Here is a 24,003-nt window from a genome sequence, read left to right as displayed (position 1 = left end):
AACGTGGATCGCTTCTTCCTCAGACAAAGACTTTGCAGAGTGCATATTTTGTATTTGTTGAGTTGTCACATCTTAATTCCTTTTAATACTTGTAATAACCTTTTTTTTTTCCCCATTCTAGAAGGTCCTCCTGGTATATCAGTCAGAAGAAAGCCCTAGAAAACAATTTCAGGAAGAGAGAATTACAAGTGATAACATTCTTTGAAATGTGATGTGGTCTAAAGGCTGCAAGAGTTTTACTCCTTTACTTCAGGAGAGCTAATGTTTGATATTGTCCCTCATCAGGACTATAGGTAAGTACATTCTTAGCCTTAGATGTTAATTTCCTGACTCTTGAAATAGAATGTATGGACCTGTGGTCTTTCAAGAGGTATTTCCATGCTTTTTAAGTCTCACATATATTTTCTTAGGCTGCATATAAAATTCATATTTTCAGTGCAGTTTCTTTTCCCTTAAAAATTTTTTTGCAAGATTTAGACGGAAAATGGTTAGTTTAAATAACATTCTTTAAGTATTAATTAAAATATGTATGAATTATGCCAGCATTTAGAAGGGAAAACTGCTGTGATTCTTAACACTTGTTACAGTAGAGAGAGAGACCATGTTCATTTCTTAACACACTCATAAATGATCTAGATCTCTGAATAAGGGGATGACAAGTCTCTGGATGGTACAGAATTGTGGACAAGGTTGGTGGGAAAGAGCTAGCATGCATTTCTTGCAATGCAGACTGTGTGGTATTAAACAAATGAGCAACAAGTACAACACATCTAAAGGGATGTATTGCAACAAATGATTCCATTATGGACCATGTTGCTTTGGTAGAGGCAGCAAGAAGAGCTGCTATGACAAGTTTCTATAGCTGTTTGGGGAGAAAATGTTGAAAGTGGACATGAAATGCTGACCCAGTTCAGGAACTCTCCCAAAGGACCCTGTGCTGTCCTTGCAGTCACTCCTAAGCCAGAGCTGGGAGAAAATTGTGTGCATTTAATCAATGCAATAAGTGTTAGGCATTGACAAATTAATTTATTGCTTTATGTCAATGGTACAAACCATATACAAGATTTATATGGACAATATATGAGGTATGTATTGACAGCCATGCAAAGCCTACACATCTGTGGGTATTTATACATTGCTGAGGCAAACAAATGTAATCAGAACATGTAGTGGATTTCCCTGCTTTGAGATACAAAGACTGTTGTAAGCCACAGGATACAATAAATAACTTTCTGTAATTGTTGAATTTATCTTGAGTGAAAACAATAATGCTTGTGTGGTCAGAGCTAAATGTGTTACACTCATACAATGAGTGATACAGTAGTTAAAGATACTTCTTCAGTGTTTTCATGATTGCCTGCTGATGGCCAAAGATAAAGCATAGCTAGCACAATGTTACTGTGTTCAGATATAAACACACTCCTGTTTGGTGGTAAAAATGAAATCTGTAGAGACCTAAAGAGCAACAGACATAGCTCAGTTAGAGTGAGAATGCAGAGGAGCACATATTTGCACTTCAGTGCATGAAGATGGTGTGTTTTCCATAAATAAATGTTGCACCTGACACTGCTTGCCATGCAATTTATGACCTCTAAGGTTATTCTGGCCTTTTGGTGGATTTTTCACAAGTAAAGCATGAACCTCAGTCTTGATAAATATCAAAACAAAATTACCAGAGATTACTTCACCCTGGAGTAGGAATTAGGTAAGGAGTTTGATAAATATGGGGTTGAAACACTGAGAAGACATAAGCATTAATTAAAAAGGCTTTTTATTGTTGTTATAGCTGGTTAAAATTTAGTTGAAAAAGAGATCTTAGTAGTTTTCATTCTGAATATACTCATGAGAATTACTGGCATGTAGAATGTTCTGGTCAGTCCTGTTTGAAGAGTTTCTTATCCTGCAAAACATAGTCCTGGATTTGAAGTGATGCTGGTAAGTCATCCCAGGTTTGCTGTCTGACTCTGTGTCATTGTCTTACAAGGCTTTTCTGAATAGATCAGTCTGCTTTGTAGCATGGCAAAACTCACAGAAAAATACCTGGAAGCCCTACAACTAAAGTCACAAGAATCATTTTAGCAATAGCTGAAATTAGCATCTTTCTGTATCTAGTGGCACTGTCAGGATGCACTTCTGTACCCTGGATGCAAGCAGCTTTTGACAATGTTGCTACTCCAAACAGGTAAAAATTATACCCTGTGTTTTTCCTATAAAAAGGATCAAGTGATAGAAAGTTGACCTTGATTGACAGTCACGATCATTGTCATTTGCTTCAGGTAGAAATACCTCTTTGTTAACCCTTAGGGAATGTGTTACTTCAGCACCTGAAGCACCTCCTGGCTGCAGCTGATGCATCAGTGCTGCTTTGGAGCAGTATTTACTGGGGACATGTGATGTTTGGGTGGTCTGATAAGAAAGGTGGTACAAGAAAGGCAGGCTGCAGACTCTCCCCTGACATCCCCTTGGAGCCACTGGAATGGTTAGTGTTGGACAGGAAGGAAGCATACCTGGAAAGGGTGGTTGCCAGAATTTCTGTGACTGTGTGATTCCTTCTTTTTGAAGACCAAGGCAAGTGTTATATCCAAGTGTTTCCCCTGTGTGTCAGAGGGAAGGCAAAACCATAGTGGCACTTCTTGAAAACTGTCCCCTCCCAGTGCAGTTTATCTGTTCACAGTGTATATGAACCTGCTTAAAAGCTGACTGCTGTATAACCACTGCTGTGCAGGAAAGGGCTGTTTTTACCTGATTTAACCCTTCCATGTGAGGCACTACAGATGGACACAGATCAGTGTTTGCTCCTTCTTGCACTGAAAAAATAAATGGGTCATAATTCAGGTTCCCTCCGACAACTGGCAGTTAGGCAATAGGCAATGTTTTGCAACATGAAATTAGTAGAATGACCTCAAGGGATCTAGAACCTAGAGTGGGCAGCTGATGCCCATTCCATCTCATTGTCATTTCCCTAGGAGACCAGGGATTGTTTTAAGTGAATTTCTTATGCTTGTGGGTGCCAATTTGAAATTTGTTAAATTAAACGGAGCTTTGATCTTGGATTCCTCCTGTGTCACCCATATAGATTTCTTCTAAGTTGGATTCCATTCTTCCAAATGGACAGAGAGTTTTGCACATTTTCTGGTGGTTTTTCCTGACATATGGGGTACTTAATAAAAAAAGTGCTTGTGGTTATTTGGTATAAATTAATCAGCTGTTATTTGCTGGACTTTACAAATGAGTGCTGCATTCTTTGGCTGCATGTTTATTTGAATTATTTTCAATACCTTCTCCCTTCTGGAAAAGGCCTCTCAGCTTCCAAACAGATGTGATTGCAGCAGTCTGGGTGTTGGTAAGAGGGACAAAAAGGGCAGAAGAATGACATGCAGACGCTCTGTTAAATCAGTGTAGTCAGTGGATGGCAGAACTAATCCTGAAATAAATTATTTTGCTGAGGAAGTTTATGTAGCCACATTACAAACTGTATTCAGCTTAGTGTTGGATGCACATCTGCTCACACTGGAATTTGACAAAAAATTGCATTTCATGTCTCTTCTGAAGAAATTAGTAGTAATAATAATAATAATAATAATAATAATAATAATAATAATAATAATAATAGTGGTGGGGTTCAAAAAGCTGTGCCAAATTTCTGACCAAAAATAGGAAGCTATGTTATGAATTGCCTGGAGAATTAAAGAATTTCCTTTCTTCTTCACATTATGAGCAAGTTCATTACCTTCATTCAGGTCACAGATAAAATTCAAATCCATATTCACTTCTATAACAGTCTTAAGTGCTTTGGAGATAAGACATACAAAGCTTAGATCAATATGTCTCAGTTATTCTTATGCTTGTGGTCTCAAGAGCAGACAGATGCTTTAGAAGCTTTGTCAGCCATTTTTTTGGCAGAATTTTAACAAGATGGAGCTCCTTAGTCACGGCTGGACAAGTTCTAGTATTCAGGTTCATTCCTTAGTGGGTTTTGGGACAATTTTCATTGAATTAGAATTTTTATTCCATATTGTTAATAGGCAGAATCTCCTCGATTTTGCTGTCATTCCCAATTTGGGTGGTTAAGGTGCAGGTTTTTTGTTTGTGTGTTTGATTACTTCTTTTTCTCTCCAAACCATGTGACAGCAATGGTAACAGAATAGTAGGACCATTGAAATGGTTTTCATTATTTTGGGAGGTACAAAGTGGATAAAGCAAAGAAGAGTCTTGGTCATATGGATCTTGATCCCCACCAAGGGAGTCACCACATCTTCCTGTTCCTTGCAATGCTGTATTTTGCCCACCTTTCCTGCCTCAAATCAGGTCCCAGAAATTGCCTCCACCCTCCCGCCCACGGGGTTTTTAGCACCCAGACGACATGCATACCGATCCCCTGTGCCGAGGCTGATGGCAGCTATTCACACTGCTGCCAGGTGGATCAACGCCCTCTCCTCCAGCTCTCCAGCACGGCCACGCTATGGAATGTGTGTTAGCTGGGCAAGCCACTTGAGGAGGAAGAGACCAGAAAGGAGAATAAGGAATGGTGGCTAAAGAGAAATGGGTGAGCAAGCTGTTTTACAATGGAGCATTGTTCCTAGGGAAGCCTTTTGGCAGGGCAGGTGAGAACAGTGTTTAATGGTGTAACTGGCAGCAGCAGGGTGGAGAGCGAGGGGCTTAAAGTTTCCACTGATAAAAAGAGCACTGAGAAGGCAAAAACACTTAAAAAACAAACCAGTGAGGTTTTGTAGAGGATGCAGAAGGCTCAGAAGGTAAGGAACAAAAGGTAAGGAAGCTAAGTAATGAAAAGATGCAAAAGAGAAGTTATATTACTGAAAAAGATTGCAATGTCATTTGAAAGACCTGAGGGATGTCATGCAGCAGCAGATCTGAAGGTGCAGAAGCTGCTCAACTCAGTATGTGGCACAAGAATCGTGCCATGGATTCCCGTGGGCTTGTGAGTGTCAGGAGTCTGCCTGCTGGTGCCTGGGTGCGTGCTGTAAGTTAGAGGTGGTGCAGCCCCCTCTGGCAGCTGTGCTGCTCTTACTGCCTGGACAGTGTTGGGTACACATTTTACACAGCTTCTTTGGGGCTGCTTCCATTTCTAAGGAATCCAGCTGCTCCACAACACAAACCAAGTCATGGTACTTGGGGATGGGAATATTCAAAAGGGCCGCCCCGGCTTCAGACAAACACACCAATGTAAGTATTGGCAAAGGGAGGATCTTTTGTGGACTGGCACTCACACTCTTGGAAATTGTGCCCTAAATGCTCATTCCACCAAGACTGGTTAATTTGTTCTGTGTGAAGGTAGTGGAGGAGCAGCTGGTGAGCTCCCCTGAGGTTCTAGAGTTATTCACTTTGTGTCATCTGTGATGCACACAAAAAGGTACAAGAAGGGTGGTTGTAAGGGGTTGAGCTGGGTATTTTCTAAAAAGTACTGAATTAAATTATTGAAATTTGATAGGCTAGAAGGAGAAACAGGGCTATCTATTGCATTTCAATTCTGTAGTTGAAGTGAAAAGATAGGTGGCTTGTTACTTCACCACAGTGTATTTTGTAACCCTGTAATACAGGCTTTTTGGCTAATTTCTGATAACATGGTGGGAGCAGATTTATTGTCAATCCTTGCCTGCTGAAACTTGCATCTGCCTTTCATATGTGTTATTAAAAAATAAAATAAAATAGAAAAAGCCTGACTTGCGCCTCAAGCTTCCGTTTCATTCATCTGTGAAATGCCAAACAGAAAATCTGACTGAGTAAATCACAGATTTGTGCAAGCATCAGATGGAGAAATGCTTCATCTGAATTAATAAGATTTAGAAGAAAAGATTTTAGGCAGTCTGAAAAACACACCCACCTGGTTCTGTATTGTAATTTATTGGCAGGACACCTTGTGAAAACCAGTTGTCACACTGACAAGGTTCCTTATTGGCAGCATCTAATTATCTAACATATAATATTACTTATCATGTTTTTTCTTTCTTCTCCCGTGATGAGCAAATGCTTATCGATTACAAGGAAGTGGGTGGAGTTAGGGCGGGGCAAAGGGTAGAAATTACCTTATCACTGAGAGCATCAGTGGTGTCAGTCTTCAGTGAGCAACAGCCTTCTCCTAGACACAGCTTTGGCTCTTACAATGTGTCATTTTTATTTGCCTGTCTCTTGAAGCTTTCTTGATTTTCCACTACAGATGAGCATATATTCTCAGAAAGGCAGCTGGTTGGCATTTTGGAGGAGCAAACATGGAAGAAAATAGAGGAGGCCATGGCCTTACAGAAGGCAGGATTTTGTCTATCTGGATGATTTCATTTGTGGCATTAGTTTTGTTGCCTTCGGTGTTTCGAGTGTCACTGGGGATTTCTCATTTCTATGTGAAAATTTTAATTAAAATATTAGAGGTAAGTTGAGAAGTGGGTTCAAAAGGTATGTGTCTACTACAGGACATGTTTAATCAAAAAATAAAAATCTGTATGTTTGATAGAAATGCCATAATGTCAACAGAAAAAAATATCCATTAACTCGCATGTGTTGTTTGCAGCTTTATGGCTTTATGTGTTAATCTTTTGAGGGATGTCTTTAATGAGCTCTAGTTATGTGCTGGCTTATAGTCTGCTACTGGTTTGAGGTTTTCTGGGGTTAAAGTAGAGATTCCATGATATTATCTTCTAGTTCATGCCTGTTAGAATGCTTCAGGCAAGTAGGATACTCATGACAAGTCAAATATAAAGAAAAAGATCTATTACTTTGTGGGAGTTGGTAAGTAATAAAAACATGTATTTTAGATGTATATAAATTTTAGTGGCTTTATTTGGACTGTTTTAATTGTATGGAATTAATATTCTAGGTAAGAACACTGATTCTGTGGTTTTGCTTTACTCAATTACTAATCTGGGGGATACAGCAGTTACAAATTATGCTGTACAAGACTTAAAGGAATCTGTGTGCAACCTTCTAAAAGTATAATTTTTTCTAGAGATAAACAGATCATGCCTAAGATCCTGGTTCTATCAGTTAAAGGTTTCTGAGGCTTTTTATAAGCCAGAACCCATTTAGTTTTTCAAGTTTGACTTTTGATATCCATTATTAGCCAGAAGTAGGTGCTGCAAATTCATCATATTGAACAGTGAAGCATTTCCATTTTCCAGTAGATTAACTTTGTTCTTCTGGCATAGACCTGTGAATATGCTTTCTACTTGTGGCAGCAAACACATTACTGTTATTGTTGCTATTATTATTAAACCATTGGAGTAATCTGTTTTGCAGTAGAACATATCTGTACCAGTGTACACTTAATATCATTACCATCTTACCTTGCCAATTCTGTCTTTTATTCTTCTTATGTTCTTTTGTTTGTTGTTGTTTGGGGGGGGGTGGTGGTGTTTGTTTTATTTTATTTATTTATCTGATTAAGAGCTCTTGGGCACTCTCTGTCTTCAGCTGTATGAACATCATTTAGCATAGTGCACATAACTGCAAAATTTAGAGGTTACTTATTTTTTTTCAGATACTGATGTCAGCAGGCAATGACTGCCTGCAGTGGCTGTATGTAATATTGGCCTTTATACATGAAATATTTTTTAATCAGCCAGTGGTATGCTAATTAAATTCTTATTACTACCTTAATTAAGAGCTACTCTCATATCAAACCTGTCTTTGGACAGCTTTGCTGCTGCAGTTGGTGGGCATCAAAATAATTCCTGGGTTTTTTTTTTTCCCTGTGCTTTTCCCAACTTCAAGAGATGTTTGACCCACTCAGTGCATGCTTTATGTAGGAAGGCCCTTCTGTTTTGTAAAGCACATGAAGTATTCTTCTCTCCACTGTTTTTGTAACAGGTTATGAGCATGATAATTCAGTTCTAACAATGTGGAGGATCAATGTTTTGAAAAATAAATATGTTAATGTTATATGGTCAGCTATATCCTCTTTTGTCTGCCACAGCAGCTAATAACAGGAACAGCACAACTCCATGCTATTCAGGCTGGCTTATTTTGTTCTTTTGTTCAAAGCTGTTCCTAATTGTCCTGTGGGCAAAAAGGAGTTACTCTGTTTCCATCTTACAATTGACTCCAGTGATTTTCTTTGAGGCATTGTCAAATGCTTCTCATTGTGCCAGGAGAGTAGCTAAGAGCTATCTTGGTAGGAAATGGGAGGGAGAAGGGATGGAGGGGATGTTAAGTCCCCTTTGCTTGTAATGTGGCCCACTAGGCTCTTTGGAAGAAAGGATAGGACTGGAAAATGCTGGATTAACACCTGTGTATGGAATTGCTGTGGGCCTGTTCTTGGAGTCCTGGAGCTTTTTCACCAGAATACAGCCAAAATTGCAGCTTGGGATAAGTCAGCTTTAAAGCAGGCTTGTTTGAGACAAACAAGCTGACATTGAAGCCTTGAGAGGTGTTGACTGATTTCTGGCTGTGCTGCTGTGTTCCTGTGATGTTGCTAATGGGATAATGCACAGACAGCATCCATGGTTCCTGTTGTCCTCTGGAATGGTGAAACAGGAGAGCTGAGCTGGAAATGCTGAAGATGCTTAGTCATGTATTAGCACACTACTGACAATATTGCAGGAATATCCCTGCTCTAGAAGTGCCAAACTGGGTGGTGCTGCAGCAAAAATCCAACCTTGAGCACTATGGCTGGTCTCTCCATTGTGTTACATTTGGCTTGGTCTCTTATGTAGACCAGCAAAATTAATAGCAAACTTCTCACCCAAGGGATTTCTTTATATCTGTTTCTTTCTCAGCAGAGGGAAAGCATGTTTTATTTTCCTCCATGTTTGGCAATTTGAGAAAAATAGAAGAGTGGAGACTGAAATCAAGGACTTCAAAGTCAAAAAATATTTCTAAAAGTTTTGTTTTCAAAGAAAATGTATCTTTAGACCTTACTTAATTTGTTGGGAGCAAAAAAGGTGTTTTAGAATAAAACTCAAGTTTTCAGATCTATCACTAAGCAATAAGTAGTGGTGGCATATCATGAGAAAAGTAATTTTGATTTCTTGACTTCACTGAAGTGTTTTAGCACTGTGAACAGTAATTGGAATAAATGGGAAAAAAGTAATCATGTATGGAAATAATTTTTACCCTCTGCTGCTTTTCTGTCAAGGTATTTAGATACTAGTTTTTTTAGGAAGAAAATATATCATTTTATAAGAGCAAGAGTCAAGGTTTGAAAATTTGGGGTGGCTTTTTTTGCTTTCAGGTGATTTATCTGGTTGGTTTTTTGGTTTTTTTTTTTTTTGAGGACATATATAATAATAATGCAATAGCAAAAGACCTCAAATACAGTAACTTCTCAATTGCATATCTATTGGCTTATTATTATTACTACTAGTACTCTTAATTTGCCCTTCAAATATTTCTAGAAATGATAAAGGTGGACATGGCTTGGATTTTGTTAGTGTTATTCTTTCTCATATGCTTGTACACTTTTATTTATAAATAATCTCTTTTCTTTGAGCTTTGTCTGTCCTGGGGTTTCTTGGAGATGAGAATAGTAACAAAGCTCTGCCAGAGATGTTACTCCAGTGATTGCAAAAGAAGATGCATTTGGTAGGATGAAATCTATGCCTTGCTCTCAGAGCCCTGTGAAGAGTCAAAGAAACACATTGAACAGATGCAGCTCTATTTGCCAAGGAATATTCTGGAGTTTTACAAGATCTGAACTCCTGTATGAAATTGGAGCATTATTGAGAAAAAGAAAGCTTGTCAAGCTTCTTGAGAAATAGAAATCTGCCAGCTAAAAATTGTGAATAGTTTTTGCATTGAGAACTCATTTGTACACAGAGGTAACTCGTATGCTATAAATTACTGGAGTATGGCAGATGTTACAGACACTTCAGCTGGTGAAAAATTGCTTTGCTGTGCTTTTAAATACATGGTTGTCCTTAGCTGCCCTCTCCATCAAAACCCAGACAAATTATACCAGTACTTTTATCCCAAACAAACCCTTCTCAACCCATTCCTCAGTCCTCATGGAGCAGCCAGGAGATCTGTGAGTCCTTTTCACAGCCTGAGGGTGGACACTCACATCTTCTCAGACACTGAGCATAACACATCATTTGATTTGGGTTCATGCTTGTGATAGGCAAGGGAAAGTGTGGCCAGGCAGAAGCCACTGTTGGATGAAGAGATCACAAGTGCTTGATCTTAGATGGTGATTTTAGTTTGTGCTGAAAACCTACCAACTTTTTTCTCTTTGCCACCAGAGTGAAAGACTTTACATAGAGGAATTGTCCCTAAACCTTTGTCAAGCATGAGGGAAAGATTGAGAAAAGTTCATGTAATGGGTAATTAGAAAAATCTTTTCTGAGAATATGGGATATGAGGTAGTAAAAATATGGGAAGAGAGACAAAACGGAATTATTACATAGTATGGAGGAATGGAGTACTGAGCTGTACTTGAAAGGGAAAGGGAGGAAAAATCCTGCAAGAAATGAGATTTCAGGAAGTGAACATTCCACATTGTATTTCATGTTATGTCCTGTGAAGACAGTAATTAATATAATGAAGTATTGGGCACCCTTATTTTGCTTAGAATGTAATTACAGGAAGCTCAAGCAAATGGACTGTTGGACTTAAGCTGTCAAGTATTCAGTATTCCAGGTGGGATCAACTGCTGGGTTTTGGACTCCTTGCATCCTCATCACTTCAGAAATGGGAGTGAGGAAAGCGCAACACCCGAGTTCTCTTTCAGTCAGCAAACGTAGGAATGAAGTTGCTACATTTAATACTTAAATTCTGTGTTAGTTGCAACATCTGTGTTTTTTTTGTAAGGTATTTAAAACATCCTTTCATTACTGTTTTGCAACGGAGACCAGCGTGACAGCTCTGTCTCAATACTGTGTAATACAAAGGCCATCACAAAGCCTTATTTCATTTTTGAAAATAAATTATACACACAGATGCTACTGAATGCAGAACAGTGGCCACTCTAGAGTTAATTAGTCCAGAGTTTGACCCAGACAGATGGCTTGACAGGTGTCAGTTCAATGACTTGACTGGAAGCCTAAGGCCTGGCTGACTGTACAGCTGTGTTCTTTCCTCACTGCTTGTGCTTCAGCCCCCTGTGCCAAGCCACAAGTTAGGAGAATTTCGTGTCCCATGATGGTTTGTGGAAATATGTTGTCTTTTTTATTGCTCACACACTCTGCCCAAAACTTTTCCATGGTAAACCTCAGTTCTTGTAGTGGAAGAGAAAATGGATAACTGTTCCTTAAGCACCTGCTCTGTGCCAGTCCAGACTTTGTAGATGTCTATCTTAACCCATCTCAGCCAGTTCTTTTCCAAGTTAATGAGCCCTGTGTAACTGTTCAGCCTTTGAAAGCTCTTCCTCATCTTCCTTGGACACTGCCTTAATAGCCTTGACTATTTGGTTAAAGGCTGCCACTTTTGCCTCACTCTTTCTCTGTGCTAGGAGGCAAGATTTGATAATTTACTAGTAAATTTTAAATTTTTTTGTTGGTTTTGACTTGTCTTGCTCATTTATTCTCCTGGAGGTGTTCCAGATCCTTCAAGACAGTATAAGCAAGCTCATTTCTGGCAATGCTGGCCAGCTGACAGGTGCTTTTTTGTGTAGGAGGACAGTGATAGGCAAGATAAGGGTGGTAGACATGAGGCAGGAAAGCAGAGACTAAGGCAGAAGGCTTTATTTTTCAGTCTCAAATATTTTATATTTTATACTTTTTTCCTCCCTCATGCCATGCAGCTATCCCAAAAGATGTTGGGGAAGGGATGAGGGATGAGCATTTTGTAGAGAGGTTGAATTTGCCATGTCAGTCTTTACTCTCTTTTGCAACGTTCCTGTACCTGTTCTGTATGTTCTTTCATTTCTCAGTGTGTGGGCTGCTGCTTTCATGACATCCCCTGGCTCCACCATTCTGAATGACTCTCCATGTGTTGCAAAAGATTGAGAGAAATGATGTACCTGTTGACCTTTTCAGGAGAATAATTGGGAAGTATAGACAAGATGATGGTCTGTGGTGCAGGTTTTTTAATTTCTATTTTGAGAGGGTTGTTTGCTTTATGGTGTTATCAAAGATGGTTTGTATGGAGTTTAAAATACCACATCAAAGCCTATTTTGCCGTTGCTTTTTTCTTTTCTTTTATGATGGCTGGTAAAAACCAAAAAGGTCAGCTAAGGGTAACTAAAATATCCTAATTATGTTAAGGCAAAGTGTCCATTTTGTTAGTGATTTAACTTTAATACCTACAGAAAGAGCTGGTAGAGAGCAAAACTTAAGGGTGGCAAAAAGCTGGTTGTTGTTTGCACATGAGACATGTTGTAATGTAGTGAAGACTATTTGAGATCAGCTTTGTGGTGGCTTGTGTGGCTGCACATGTCAGCTAGAGGGAAATACAGTGTTTAGCAACAGTTTATATGAAGCAGATGGATTATCCTTATCTGTTGGAGATAGCAGGTGAAGGCATAAACTGAGCCTTTAATCATGAGCAGAGCCTATTCTCAAGCAGCCCTTTGTTATGTATTTGACATAAATACAGCCAGATTTTAGTACTTAAGAGAACTACTATTTATGTGTCTATGTATGCATGATGAAAGTATTCAAAACTAGGCAAACTTCAAAAACCAGGGATATTTATATGTTTGATTTTGCTAATGGAGAGTTTTATGGTGCTCTACACAAGAAGAAGCTCAAAAAGAGGAATACAGGGATGGGTGAAAGCTCATTACCAATGCTGCATATTCTGAAATACTATTGATACAAAATGTTGCCAGCTCTGTTTTCTGTCATCAAAGACCACTTGAATGCCCTCAAAATGAGGTAATCACTTTTATTCTTTAAGATCTGTTTTTCAGATACGTTTTTCTGGCATGTGTCTAATGTCAGTGATACTATTTTGTATAGTTCTATTGCTTGAAGCTAACTGGAGAAGAGAGTTTTGGACACATTGGATCTTAGAGAGTCTCATTGGTAGCTCAGTAGTTTGTTGGACCCCCAGAAAAAAACAACTGAAAAGAAGTTTGAGCCAAACAATTTTTCCTGGAAATGACAAAAGTTAGTCCATGTAACAAAAGAAACAGGAGACATGCAGGGCACCCTTCAGGCTGAATTTGAAAAATTATAATCCTAGACCTGTCAGGGGTAAAAAAGACTCAGACAGTTCACCTTAAGTAATTACAGGATGTCTGGAAATTATGAAATGAAAACCATCACCATCTACTTTTCTTGTTTTGGAAACAGTGGGCCACCCTGCAGATTGAGGAGGGAGTAAAACAGCAGAAGGCGATGGCACTTGAAAATTTAATCTCCACTGGTAAGATCTCTGGATGAAGGGGACACAGCACTATTTATCTTGTAAAAAGGCAACTATTTAACAATCTTAGAAAGGAATTTGATGAGCAAATATCCATTGAAGTTACAAACCTACGTAAGCATGTTATAAAAAAGATAATCTCTGAGTTCTGTGCATAAAAGGTATTAGAGAGTAGTGTGGGTAGAGAAAGACATTGCTGATAAACATTTGGGAAGCATCCCTGATTTCATATGTGGTTTTTGCTTTCTGGTTCCACCAGCTTTCTCTTTACAGGATTGGGAGGAATGAGTGTTAGTGCTTGACATGGCTTTGCATGGTTATGTTCTGCTTCTTGTAACCCCTAGCATGCAAAAAATCCAGGGTCTCTCAAGTAAAAGAGCTACAGCATCCCATGGATCACAGTTACAATTTGCACTCTTTTCTAGACATGAGGATAAAATCCAAATAATTTTTTCCCCAACTGTTTTTTTCTTTCTTGTGTGATCAAAGAGGAGTGGGTTAAGTTTTCATAGTTATCTTGTTACTTGTAGTGCCACTTTTAGTCATTAGTCATGTAGGCTGCTTGGTTTGTCAGCTAATGATTTTCTGGTCTGATGGTTTCTTGAGAGTTGAAGGTTTTACTGAAGTACAGATGGAAGAAAATTTTGTGATTCTGATCAGGTTGATCAAGATAAATTGAGCATATTTTTACAATGCATATTTAATGTCTAATACACCCCTCAAAAAAAAAAAAAAAAAAAAGTAGGGGGAGTGGACAAACAAAAAACCCAAGTGTTAGCTGGTATGAACCAAGAGATTTCTAGTCACTGTAACCAGCCAGATAAGAATCTGGTCTCAGAGTGGCCTCAGCAGATATCTGAGACTTACTATGTGGCTGTCCTATGGGGTGTGATTTTACAAATAGCAGAGCAAGAATGTCTTATCATTCTTCCTGCACAATGTGTCTGTGTAATGATTTGTATGTTTAGGGAGGGGAAATCCAGGCATTTTCAAGTTTCTTGGTAATGAGGTGACTCTTAACAAAGGGATAGGGGAAGATAGAAGGTTCCAAGGCAAAAAAATGCAGAGGAAGGTGCTTTTTACAGCTGAGAAATAATAAAGTTGATCAACAGCAGCAAGAACAACAATCATATAAACTCTGCCTGAATTTCAGTTAGGGCACCAGGAGGGATCTGCCATCTTGGCAATGTATAGCTGACATTTCTGTGTGTGAGTGCCTGTGTTATTTGTTAAAAAACAATGAAGTAGGTGTTGTGCTCAAGGTTTTATTTGCAGCTTGATCAGAATCCTTTCCTCCTTCCTCAGCAATTTAGGGCCATAGGATTAGAGAAGTAACTATGTGGAATGAGCTGTCAGTACATAAATGAAGTATACAATGCCATTCTGGTGTTTGAGTAGGAGATGAGCTGTTTCTAAAAAGCTCATGTGTTTCACTCTCTTTGGAATCCATATTGTTCATTTCACCATGTGGAAGGAAGGCTCATTTCCTCCTGCAGGGATCATCCAGAGAGATGAGACCCCCATGGAAGAGGAGGTTGTTGGCCGGTGCCAAGGCTGTTTCAGCCTTGCTGATGTCATGTACTTCTCCAAGAAGGGCTGTGAGGCAGTGGCAGAAGATGAAGTCACCCGCCGGTTCTCCTCCGAGGAGCTGCTGTCCTGGAATCTGCTCAGCAGGACCAATGCCAACCTGCACCATGTCAGCTGGAAACTGGCTGCTGTGTGGGTCACTGGCATCCTGATCCGGTACTGCCTCCTGCTGCCCTTCCGGTGAGCCAGACACCCTTTATGGGATCCTTTCTCGTGGCTCTTTTTACACAAGTTGGGGAAAAATACACTACTGGCTAGTGGAGAGAGGAGAACCTGACATGAGCTTTGCAAGAAGTACATTTCTTATGTTCCATATGTTTTATTAGTAATTAATTTGCTTCTAAAATCCAGCAAAGCTGGATTAAGGGATTTGTGTGCTAGTTAACTAGTGGTTTATTGCTAGTTAGATGCTATTAATGCTGGAAAGAAGCATTGTGAAATGGATCAAAGGGTCACATAAGAATACTTTATTGTTTACTTCTCCAGTTTTGCTTCTTGGTGTTTAATTAAGATTATTTTACTTTGTAGCATCTGCTTGTCTGTTTTCAGCATCCTATTGCTGGTGTTGGCCACTACAGTTGTAGGACAGATTCCAAATGGCAGGTAAGTGTTTACTGAGGGCTCTTTCAATTTCTTTTGTATTTCTTTAAGGACTTGAACTAGTAGTTGGAACACTCTGCTGAAGTCCAGAGGACTGATGTGGACTATCATGAGGTGACTTTTTCTCTCCTGTAAAATTTTGTCTCCTGTAAAATGAGCGTTGTGAGGGAGAGTTATGGCAATGGCATCTGAAAGCAGACATGCAGTGTGAACCTTAGTATGGTCTTTGTAGTAACAGCAGTTGGGGGTAATTTAGCGAGTTTACATTGCATGTGTGACCCCATAGAACTGGAAATGTATCTATGGCTTCATTTCTTTTAGAATTAAAGGTTGGCTGAGCAACCAGGTCCAGATGATATGTGCCACCTTAGGTATCCGATGTATGAGTGGCCTTGTTAATTTCCACAACAGGTGAGTGCTGCCACCTTGCCCTTATTAGTCTGGAATTTGTTTCTTGCCGTATTTAACATCTCAAATTTTGGAGAAGGATTCTTATTCCATTACTGCCTGGATACTTGGTGATGGTACAACTTGATCCAAGAAGCTGCTTGGATCATCCAGACTCTGTCAGGATGTTCACATGCACTCCTGTGTTTCCTGTTGTGTATTGGCATGGTGTGTGCAGATGATTTACTCTCTTCAGACACTTAGATATTTTTCAGTGCTTGCCACCTGATTGGGCCTGTAGTCTGGAGAATAAACATTAACTAATTACTTTTATGGTTGTCATTGCAGAGAAAACAAACCACAGCGAGGAAGCATCTGTGTAGCCAACCATACATCTCCATTGGATGTCCTAATCCTGGCCAGTGATGGATGCTATTCCTTGGTATGAACAAGACAGTTGTTAAACATCAGTAATGTTGAGATGCCCATAGATGTAGTGTTGGATAAGAGGATAAACTTCCTGGTAGAAAAACTGGGATTTGACAGCATTCAAACTCACATTCTGGACTGCAAATGCAGGCAGGTGTGTGCACATTTATGACCAAGGGGATTGGTACAATTTGTCAATAAGCTTAGTAATGGTTGCCTCTGTGTTTAGAATTTAATCATTTAAATGTGTGTGTGTGTTTGCTTTGTAACAAATTTCTTTTGGGCTTTCAGGTTGGCCAGGTACATGGAGGGCTAATGGGACTTATTCAGAAATCCTGCATGCAAACCTCTCAGCATGTCTTGTTTGAACGCTCGGAAATGAAAGACCGTCACCTGGTGAGGAAAAAGTAAGGTAGTGAGGTGTTTGCATCATTGTCTGATCAGGTCTGGTAATTTGTCATCAGTGTTGCCATTTTTTGCCATCAGTTGTCTCTTTTTGTTTGTTTGTTCGGTTTTTTTTGTGATGTATAGTGTTTTGATTTTGTTCTTTAATGCAGACCAAAGTGGAGCTCCATGCTCTTAAGCTGTAGGAAAGACAGTTGTCCTGGTAAATAACAGATTTTAGTGTCTGTAATCTGCTTAGTAGTGATATTTGTGGTTAAGTGATGCAGCAAATGTAGTAAGACCTGTCACTTAACTAAATATGGAGAATCATTAGATACATGTAAAACTGATGTTGTGAACCTAGAAAACATGAAAACTAGAAATTTGGAATATATTTCAGTCTAAAGAAAAGTTTGACTGCATTCATAGCTGGAATCTGGGAAGTTATTTTCACATGCTTTAATTGCCACCATTCTCTGGTTAAAATGGTAAATCAGAACTTCATACAGCTTTGTAGAAAATCTACTTTTTTAATTAGCAAGAGAGTGAGATAAAGGCCTGAAACCAGAACACATTCCAGCTGCAGCAACTGACTGGACAAAGGGAATTGGGCAAGGGCTTTTCCTGTCCTATGTGAGAGGTAATGGATATTTAGATTCTTGGACAAAGATAAATATGAAGTATACACTGAAATGTTATTTTCTCTCCACAGAATCAGAGAACACATTGCAGATAAGGCCAAGTTACCCATTTTAATTTTCCCAGAAGGTAGGAAGCAACTGTATTGATTTTATTGCTCTTCTCACTTCTTGCCATTCAGTGCAGTTGATTATATCCAGTCTTTGGAAGTGAGGTGTTTGTTTTTGGTTTGTAGAATTAATTAGCTCTTGGGAGATATTAAAAGTCATGTTCTAGTATTTTACAAAGTTTCTTGAAGTTTATTTGCTTAGCATGTAACATAATGAAGATATACAAGGCTCTGGGATTATGTTCCAGAACTAAAGCTTACTTTCTCCTTTAACAACTAAGTCTCCTTAAGACAGTTTAGGATTCATTTCCTGATACTTTTGTCAGAGTGGATTAAGCCCTTCATCTATTTTAATTCTGACCAGGCACCTGCATTAACAACACATCAGTAATGATGTTTAAGAAGGGGAGCTTTGAGGTAGGAGGAACCATCCATCCAGTAGCAATCAAGGTACTGTAACTGTAGTTTTCCAAACATGCAAGGATCGTTTGCAAACACTTCTGAGGGAAGTTGTTCATGTGTAAGCTTTGAAAAGGCTTTCTTGTGGTTTTAAGCAGTGTGGGAAACATGTCATTTCTGTCCTGGCCCTTGCATGCTCTGAGGATAAAAGCAGTTTTCTTGGCACTTTCAAGTCTTTCTGAGTAGCTTTAGCCAGGTCACTCTAGATCTGGAAATATTAGTTATTTTTCTGGAAATTTAATGTTGCCTGATCTTGTGGAAGTTGTCAAAACTGGTGTGAGCATTGTCAAGGAAACATTTGTAGTCAGCATATCTGTAGATGACAATTTTTTATGTTTTGATAAAGTCTTTTGCCATAGTTGTGTTTTAACAGGTCTGTCAGAGCTCAGGGTCATGCATTGCTTGTAAAGGCTAATTGTTAGAAACTTGTAACAAATGTTGGAGCTTTACTCTGAATTTACTGATGCTTTCAGGGGGTGTGATTAGATTTTCCCCTTCTTTAATAAGCGGAATTGTGACTTTGAGGCCAAAAAAAAAAAAAAAAAAGCAGTTTATGTGATTTAAACCAAGGCAGCTTATTCTTCTTGTCTTCCAGTATGACCCCCGCTTTGGAGATGCCTTCTGGAACAGCACAAAGCATTCCATGATGACTTATGCTTTCAATGTGATAACCAGCTGGGCTATTGTCTGCAATGTGTGGTACCTGCCACCAATGGTCAAAGAGGTTCTTATGCTTCTGTATGTTTTGAAAGTGCTTGTGGAATGTTGTCTGGAAGGGGTCTGCAATTCTACACAAGGTGTACTGAATCAAAGGCCAGGAAGCAATACTACAGTCTTAATTTTAAGTGAGCATGGATTTATGTGGAATGCATCCTCTGCTCTGGCCAGGCCTGGGACCTCAGGCTATGTGTTGTTTGAGGTTATTCCAGAAACCAGAGAGTCTCACATGTAGGTTTTTTTGGCACCAAATAGTGGCAAACCAGGATCAGCTGGAACTGCCCTGCAGCTCACATTTGGTTTGTGGGTCTGGCATAAGCCCCAGTGCCTGCTGCCTGACAAAAACCTATCTCTTTAAGTGAGGCACAGAGAAAATGTCTATGTTGCAAAGCAATTATTTCACATTTTTTTTCAGGAAGAAGAAGATGCTGTTCACTTTGCTGACAGGGTCAAGGCTGTCATTGCTGCTCGGGCAGGAATGTCTGTGCTTCCTTGGTAAGAAGCACCACCTCTGGAATTGTTTTTAAAGGTGTTCTGTATTCTGAAACATTAGCATGGAATCTTTTAAAACCTGCTTTGTTTGCACTTACTGACTCAGAAAATATTACTTTATTACTTGAACAATTACATTAGAATAATTAGAATAATATGGTAGATAAAGAGAAACAGCTGTCAGGGGGATCTAGACAGCAGGCAGTATTGGGTGAAGATTAATTACTTGCCTGTTAAATGCTGGGTTAAAAGAAGGGCATTGTGGTGTGGTCGGTCTTAGCATTGTCTTACAGAAGTCAACATTAAGAGTGGAAACTGCTTTGACTACATAGCCTAAATATAGTAATGTTTTCCTGCCTTGACCCTGATGTGAATTTATGGCTGTTTCTTTTCTGTGTCTTTCAGGGATGGGGGACTGAAAAGGAAAAAGGTCAAAGAGACTTTCAAGGAAGAGCAACAGAAAAAATATTGCCAGATAGTAATAGAAAATGGATCTGTGGGAAACGGAAATGTTTGTTAAATGCTATTTATTTTATCTCAGTTTTCCATGTCTTATCTCTATCAGAAAATAGACTGGTTTTATATTAAACCCAACTTGTTTTCCTTCTGTTGCAGTAAGGTATTTTGCATGTGACTCAGCAGGGAAACCATAAAGAGATTTCCATATTTAAAGCAAAGTACTATAATTTTATAAATAGCAAATCATAAAATATGCTAATAAAATTCTCCCTGGTGCTGAGAAGAATCTACAGTAAAATTAATGAATTATGTTCATTAAAATGCCACTTTAAAATACTTGCAATACCTTGAGGACTTAAATGGTTACTTATAATAAATCACCTCTGTACTGCTAGACTTTCTCAGGGACTTAGGCTAGCAATATTCCTGTGAGCCACAGTAACCATATTGCTCTAGAGGTAGATCTCCAGATGTTAGAAGACATGAAGCATTTCACCAAAATGTGTTTTGTGAATTGCATGTTGGATGTCAAAGAGAAAAAGCAGATGCTCACTCTCTTCTATGTCACAGGTCCAGGGATGGCATTGTAGAAAGCTTTCTGCTGTGACAAAGAGTGTGCAGGGCAGAATGTCCCTGATGCCTGGGTATGTGAAGCTGAGGTAAATTAATAACAGCCAAGGACAGTGTCATAAAAAAAATACCCTGTTTTTTAAAATGTCATATCTTGTGGTTTTGTTAGATCCCTTTCTGAGTCTGTTTGTATGCATTCCACAAATTAAAGAAAACCTTTGATGTGACATCCATTGTCCTCTGCTGCTGTCATTTCTGGATAGCTTGTTTGTGTTGCCACAGGATGTGAAAATTGAGGATTTGGCCTGAAGACCATCCTCCAAGAACAGAGCCAATGCACTTAAGGAGTATGCAATGGGAATATTTCCATCTCCTACAGTATTTATTGGTATAAAATATCTGCTCTCCTGGTAAGTATGGAAGGATCAGGCTTCTTTAGCTATCTGTATGTTCCTAGTGAAACACAGACAAATAGCTGCTGTTTTGGCCAAGGTGCTCTTAAGACAGACCTTGGTAAGAACATGTTTACATGACAGCAGCCTGTTGGCTGAAGTCTCAGAAAAGACAGAGGATCAGTCTTGGTGAAGTACATCCTACAGAGGGACAGATGCACAGATACAACTCTGCCCAGCCCTGGAGAGTCTAGAAAAACAATATCCAGAATACCAACAGGAGGGAAACTTGCCCTGAGGCTGCATGGCACAGAGCTAGCATGGAACTGAGCTCCCTCTTTTGTGGCCAGCCCTGGCATTGCTACAGGTATGTGAATTTCCTTGGTGGATCAGTCAGTCTAAATGTTGGTGTCATGGGTAAGCAGTAGGATAATCTGCCTTTTTACACAGCTTTTAGCCACCCAGGCTAAAAGAAAAACCACCAGGCAATAAGGAAAATTGCCTCAGGCTCTCCTCCTATTGGAACAGGTCTCCTTGCTCCCAGCTATAGTAAGATGTGCTTCTATGGCTGTTTAAGCTGTTGATTTATTTTCTAGGTATAACATTGTGAAGAAATGTGATTGAAATTCCTGATAACTCTCAAATGTCTTCAGAGTTTAAAACTGGGAGATTTTCTTTCTGTGACTGATTTCTGAGAGTTGCTAACAGAGACTGCAGTAAGACAAGTGTTGAGAGCATTTTTCCCACACTACTGTGTGCTTTCTTCCTTCTCAGAGGTAAAATGTGAGACTGAATAGACAAAAAGAGGGGCCAAACACAGGAAAATATAGGAAGGTAAAGAACAACTGCTAGAAGAGAAATTTTCTGCTTCTGTAAGAAATTAGATTTATATGCCTTTTTTCCCTGTCCTGAAACACTTCTCCAGCTCATCAAGAGGAACCTTAGAATGTGTGATCCTTATTATCATTATCCAAGTTATGTAAGGATAAAGCTCAGACCTCTGAATGTGTGAGAATTACATATCACCTGTGAGAGGATGGTGGGATTGTCAGTATTTTCTCAGCCATTTTTGGTGTCTTAGCAAAACAAGCTGAAAACTCTGTGAAGTGGGTACTTATATATAGAATGGGGAAATATAAAGCAAATGATGAACCCACGAACTTGTCAGTTACAAGTGGAATTTGCTTTGTTAGCTGCTGGTAAAAATGCCAATCTGACTTGAAATAGAGACTACTTTGTCTTGCCCTGCTTTAAATAAGTGTTTCTGATTTTTGGTGTTATTTTCTCTACCTACCTTCCACCCCCTCCTTTATTTTCTCTTGAAATGCAAATGTAATACAAGATATATTAGCAGAGTTCTTGGCAATTGCTTTTACCTTAAATTGTACATTGCCCTTAGACTGCCAAGGTTATGGAGGAATTGATTATTATCCAGAAGGTCTCCACAGATAAGTGTGTTTTCCTTCTATACTAGGAGGGCATGGTAACAATAAAAAATAACATGTTCTTATGACAACAAAGTAAGTGGGAAGCTGCCAAACAGCTTATTTTTCACAATCAAGGATCTTGCACTCGTGTTACTCCTCCTCTTTACTTATCTTTCACTGTTCTTGCAGGAACTAGGCTTCTGAACTATTAGAGATCCTCTTTTTTACCATTGCAGGATCAAATGAGCATTATCATGCTGACAAATGATAGGTTAAAATGGAAGCAAGTGGAATATTTGGGTGGATCAGGCAATTAATGCCCAAAACAAAGCCAGCCAAGGAAAAAAAACCCCAAACAAACAAACAAAAAAAAACACAAAAAAACAAGTCCTGTCAGTGTAAGTAATGTTTTTGCTTTTTTTTGTTGTTGTTGTTTTTTGTTTTGTTTTGTTTTAATTTATTATCTGATAACTGTGCAAACAACATAGACAAAATGTATCATCTTGGACAAGCCTGTGAGCTCTGTCTTCCTCCAGAGCACAATTTTCTTCTATTGTTTACTGCTTAATATATTTGCCCTTAACCAAGGAGCCTCATTGTATTAATTGACTGAATGGCCTGATTTCCAAATTAAATATGATACAGCTAATAAGAACTGGGAAGACCTACATTCTAGACAGCCTTGCTTTGTAATTTGGTGCTGCAGCTGGTACCTATGTATGAGGCAAGTGAGGGATGTGTTGCTGTGACACTAATGCTTGAGGAAACTGAAACAAACCACAGTGGTCCAGGCTGCATTCATCCTGAACTTGAGCTGCCTAAGTTGAAAATAAATGTAGGTTGGAATAAATGAATAAAATAACTCCCTCTCACTATGTGGGTGGGGCAGAGAATGAAAATAGCTGCTGCTTCTAATTCTTGAAGATGTCACTGTTTTAACAGCTGTGTGGATGGAAAACCAGATATATTTTTATAAGTCCTCCTTTAGGTCCATAATGAAATTCAGTGTGCTGATTTTTATAATAATCTTTCCCTGTACTTGCAATACTGATTGATGTAGCTCAAGTCCTTTATTCCCTCGGCTCAGAATGTCTTTTTCTAGCACTGCCTTAGATTTGGGAACATTTAAATGTTCATCTCCAGCTTTTCCCAGCTGGCTGGCTGTTCAAGGTGCACCTTGTGCTGAGCATTAGAAAAGATGTGCAACGGGGGCCATCTGCTGGTGTCCAGTCACTGGTAGCAAACTGGTACCAGTATAGAGCACAGCCTGCTCTTCCATTTCCAGGAAACCAGGAAAATGTGGAAATAATGTTGCATACACCAAACACTGCATTTTTGAACATTGGTCGTGCTTTACTACCCACAAAACTTATACTTGCTTGAAGTTTCAGCAGCCTTTGCTGTGTGGAGTTTCTCCAGGCCATCTCTTCCCTGTCACAAACCAAACTCAGAACTACTTCTGTTCTTTAGTTCATTAAAACTTAGGTAGGGGTCTAACCCCTGACCTTTTTTTCTTTTCTTTTTTTGTATTTTAACACTCAGTAGGTGTGATAAACCTGGGATGATCCTGGAGGCAATACATTTGCATTTTCTGGGATGAGGTTTCTTCAGTACTTTGATGCTGTTTGATTTTTGATCTGGGGTTGGAGATGCTTTCAGGATAATGAAGATGTTTAGAACTTGTTTTCTACTAGTATGTGTTTCCTTGAGCTGTAGTGAGAGCTATGAACTGTTGTTAGTGCCAAAATTAATAACACAGCATTTCACTCAAACTCTTCCATGTGCAGCTTGCCCTGAACAAAGCCAAGAAAAGCAGCCTGGGCAGCTCCTCACTCTAGGAACATATTTTGGTTACACGTGCAGTCTGAGGCTGATTTCAAGCAGACCAATGGAGATTGGTCATATGTGTCACAGGTGAGACCTCTGGGGTTTCTGACCTCTTGGTGGGATTTGCTTTTGGATATGTTTCTGCTGAGGTGTTGTTCAGACTCTTCTGAGCAGGTTTCCCAGCTGTGGCACAAACTGGGGAGATGACCTGTGAGGAGTTCACAGGCATTCCAACATTTGGTGTTGGAAAAGGAGGGTTGGAATTTAGTGA

The 24,003-nt window shown here is 39.2% G+C and overlaps 1 protein-coding gene across 10 annotated transcripts; it reads left to right on the top strand.

Moving 5' to 3' along the window:
* The first annotated feature begins 86 nt into the window (after positions 1 to 86).
* On the top strand, positions 87 to 20,315 carry LOC306802875 (glycerol-3-phosphate acyltransferase 3-like). Of its 10 annotated transcripts, XM_079307492.1 has the most exons (13): positions 87 to 293; positions 6,176 to 6,383; positions 13,182 to 13,254; positions 14,751 to 15,021; positions 15,370 to 15,444; positions 15,763 to 15,852; positions 16,177 to 16,270; positions 16,549 to 16,664; positions 17,354 to 17,409; positions 17,754 to 17,839; positions 18,444 to 18,572; positions 18,981 to 19,060; positions 19,463 to 20,315. In XM_079307492.1, the coding sequence occupies exons 2-13, from the start codon at positions 6,228 to 6,230 to the stop codon at positions 19,575 to 19,577; spliced, it is 1,341 nt and encodes a 446-aa protein (XP_079163618.1). In that variant the 5' UTR covers positions 87 to 293; positions 6,176 to 6,227; the 3' UTR covers positions 19,578 to 20,315. The 10 variants fall into 10 exon arrangements, with proteins under 10 accessions (XP_079163618.1, XP_079163626.1, XP_079163627.1 ...); XM_079307500.1 differs by lacking the exon at positions 6,176 to 6,383 and having other exon boundaries at positions 88 to 293; XM_079307494.1 differs by lacking the exon at positions 87 to 293 and having other exon boundaries at positions 6,060 to 6,383; positions 15,391 to 15,444.
* Positions 20,316 to 24,003: the final 3,688 nt, after the last annotated feature.

Source organism: Erithacus rubecula (genome assembly GCF_903797595.1).
Source record: "Erithacus rubecula genome assembly, chromosome: 5".
In the NCBI taxonomy this organism is placed as follows: domain Eukaryota; kingdom Metazoa; phylum Chordata; class Aves; order Passeriformes; family Muscicapidae; genus Erithacus; species Erithacus rubecula.
Note: the sequence above shows the minus strand (reverse complement) of the source record. Positions and strands in the feature narration are given on the sequence as shown.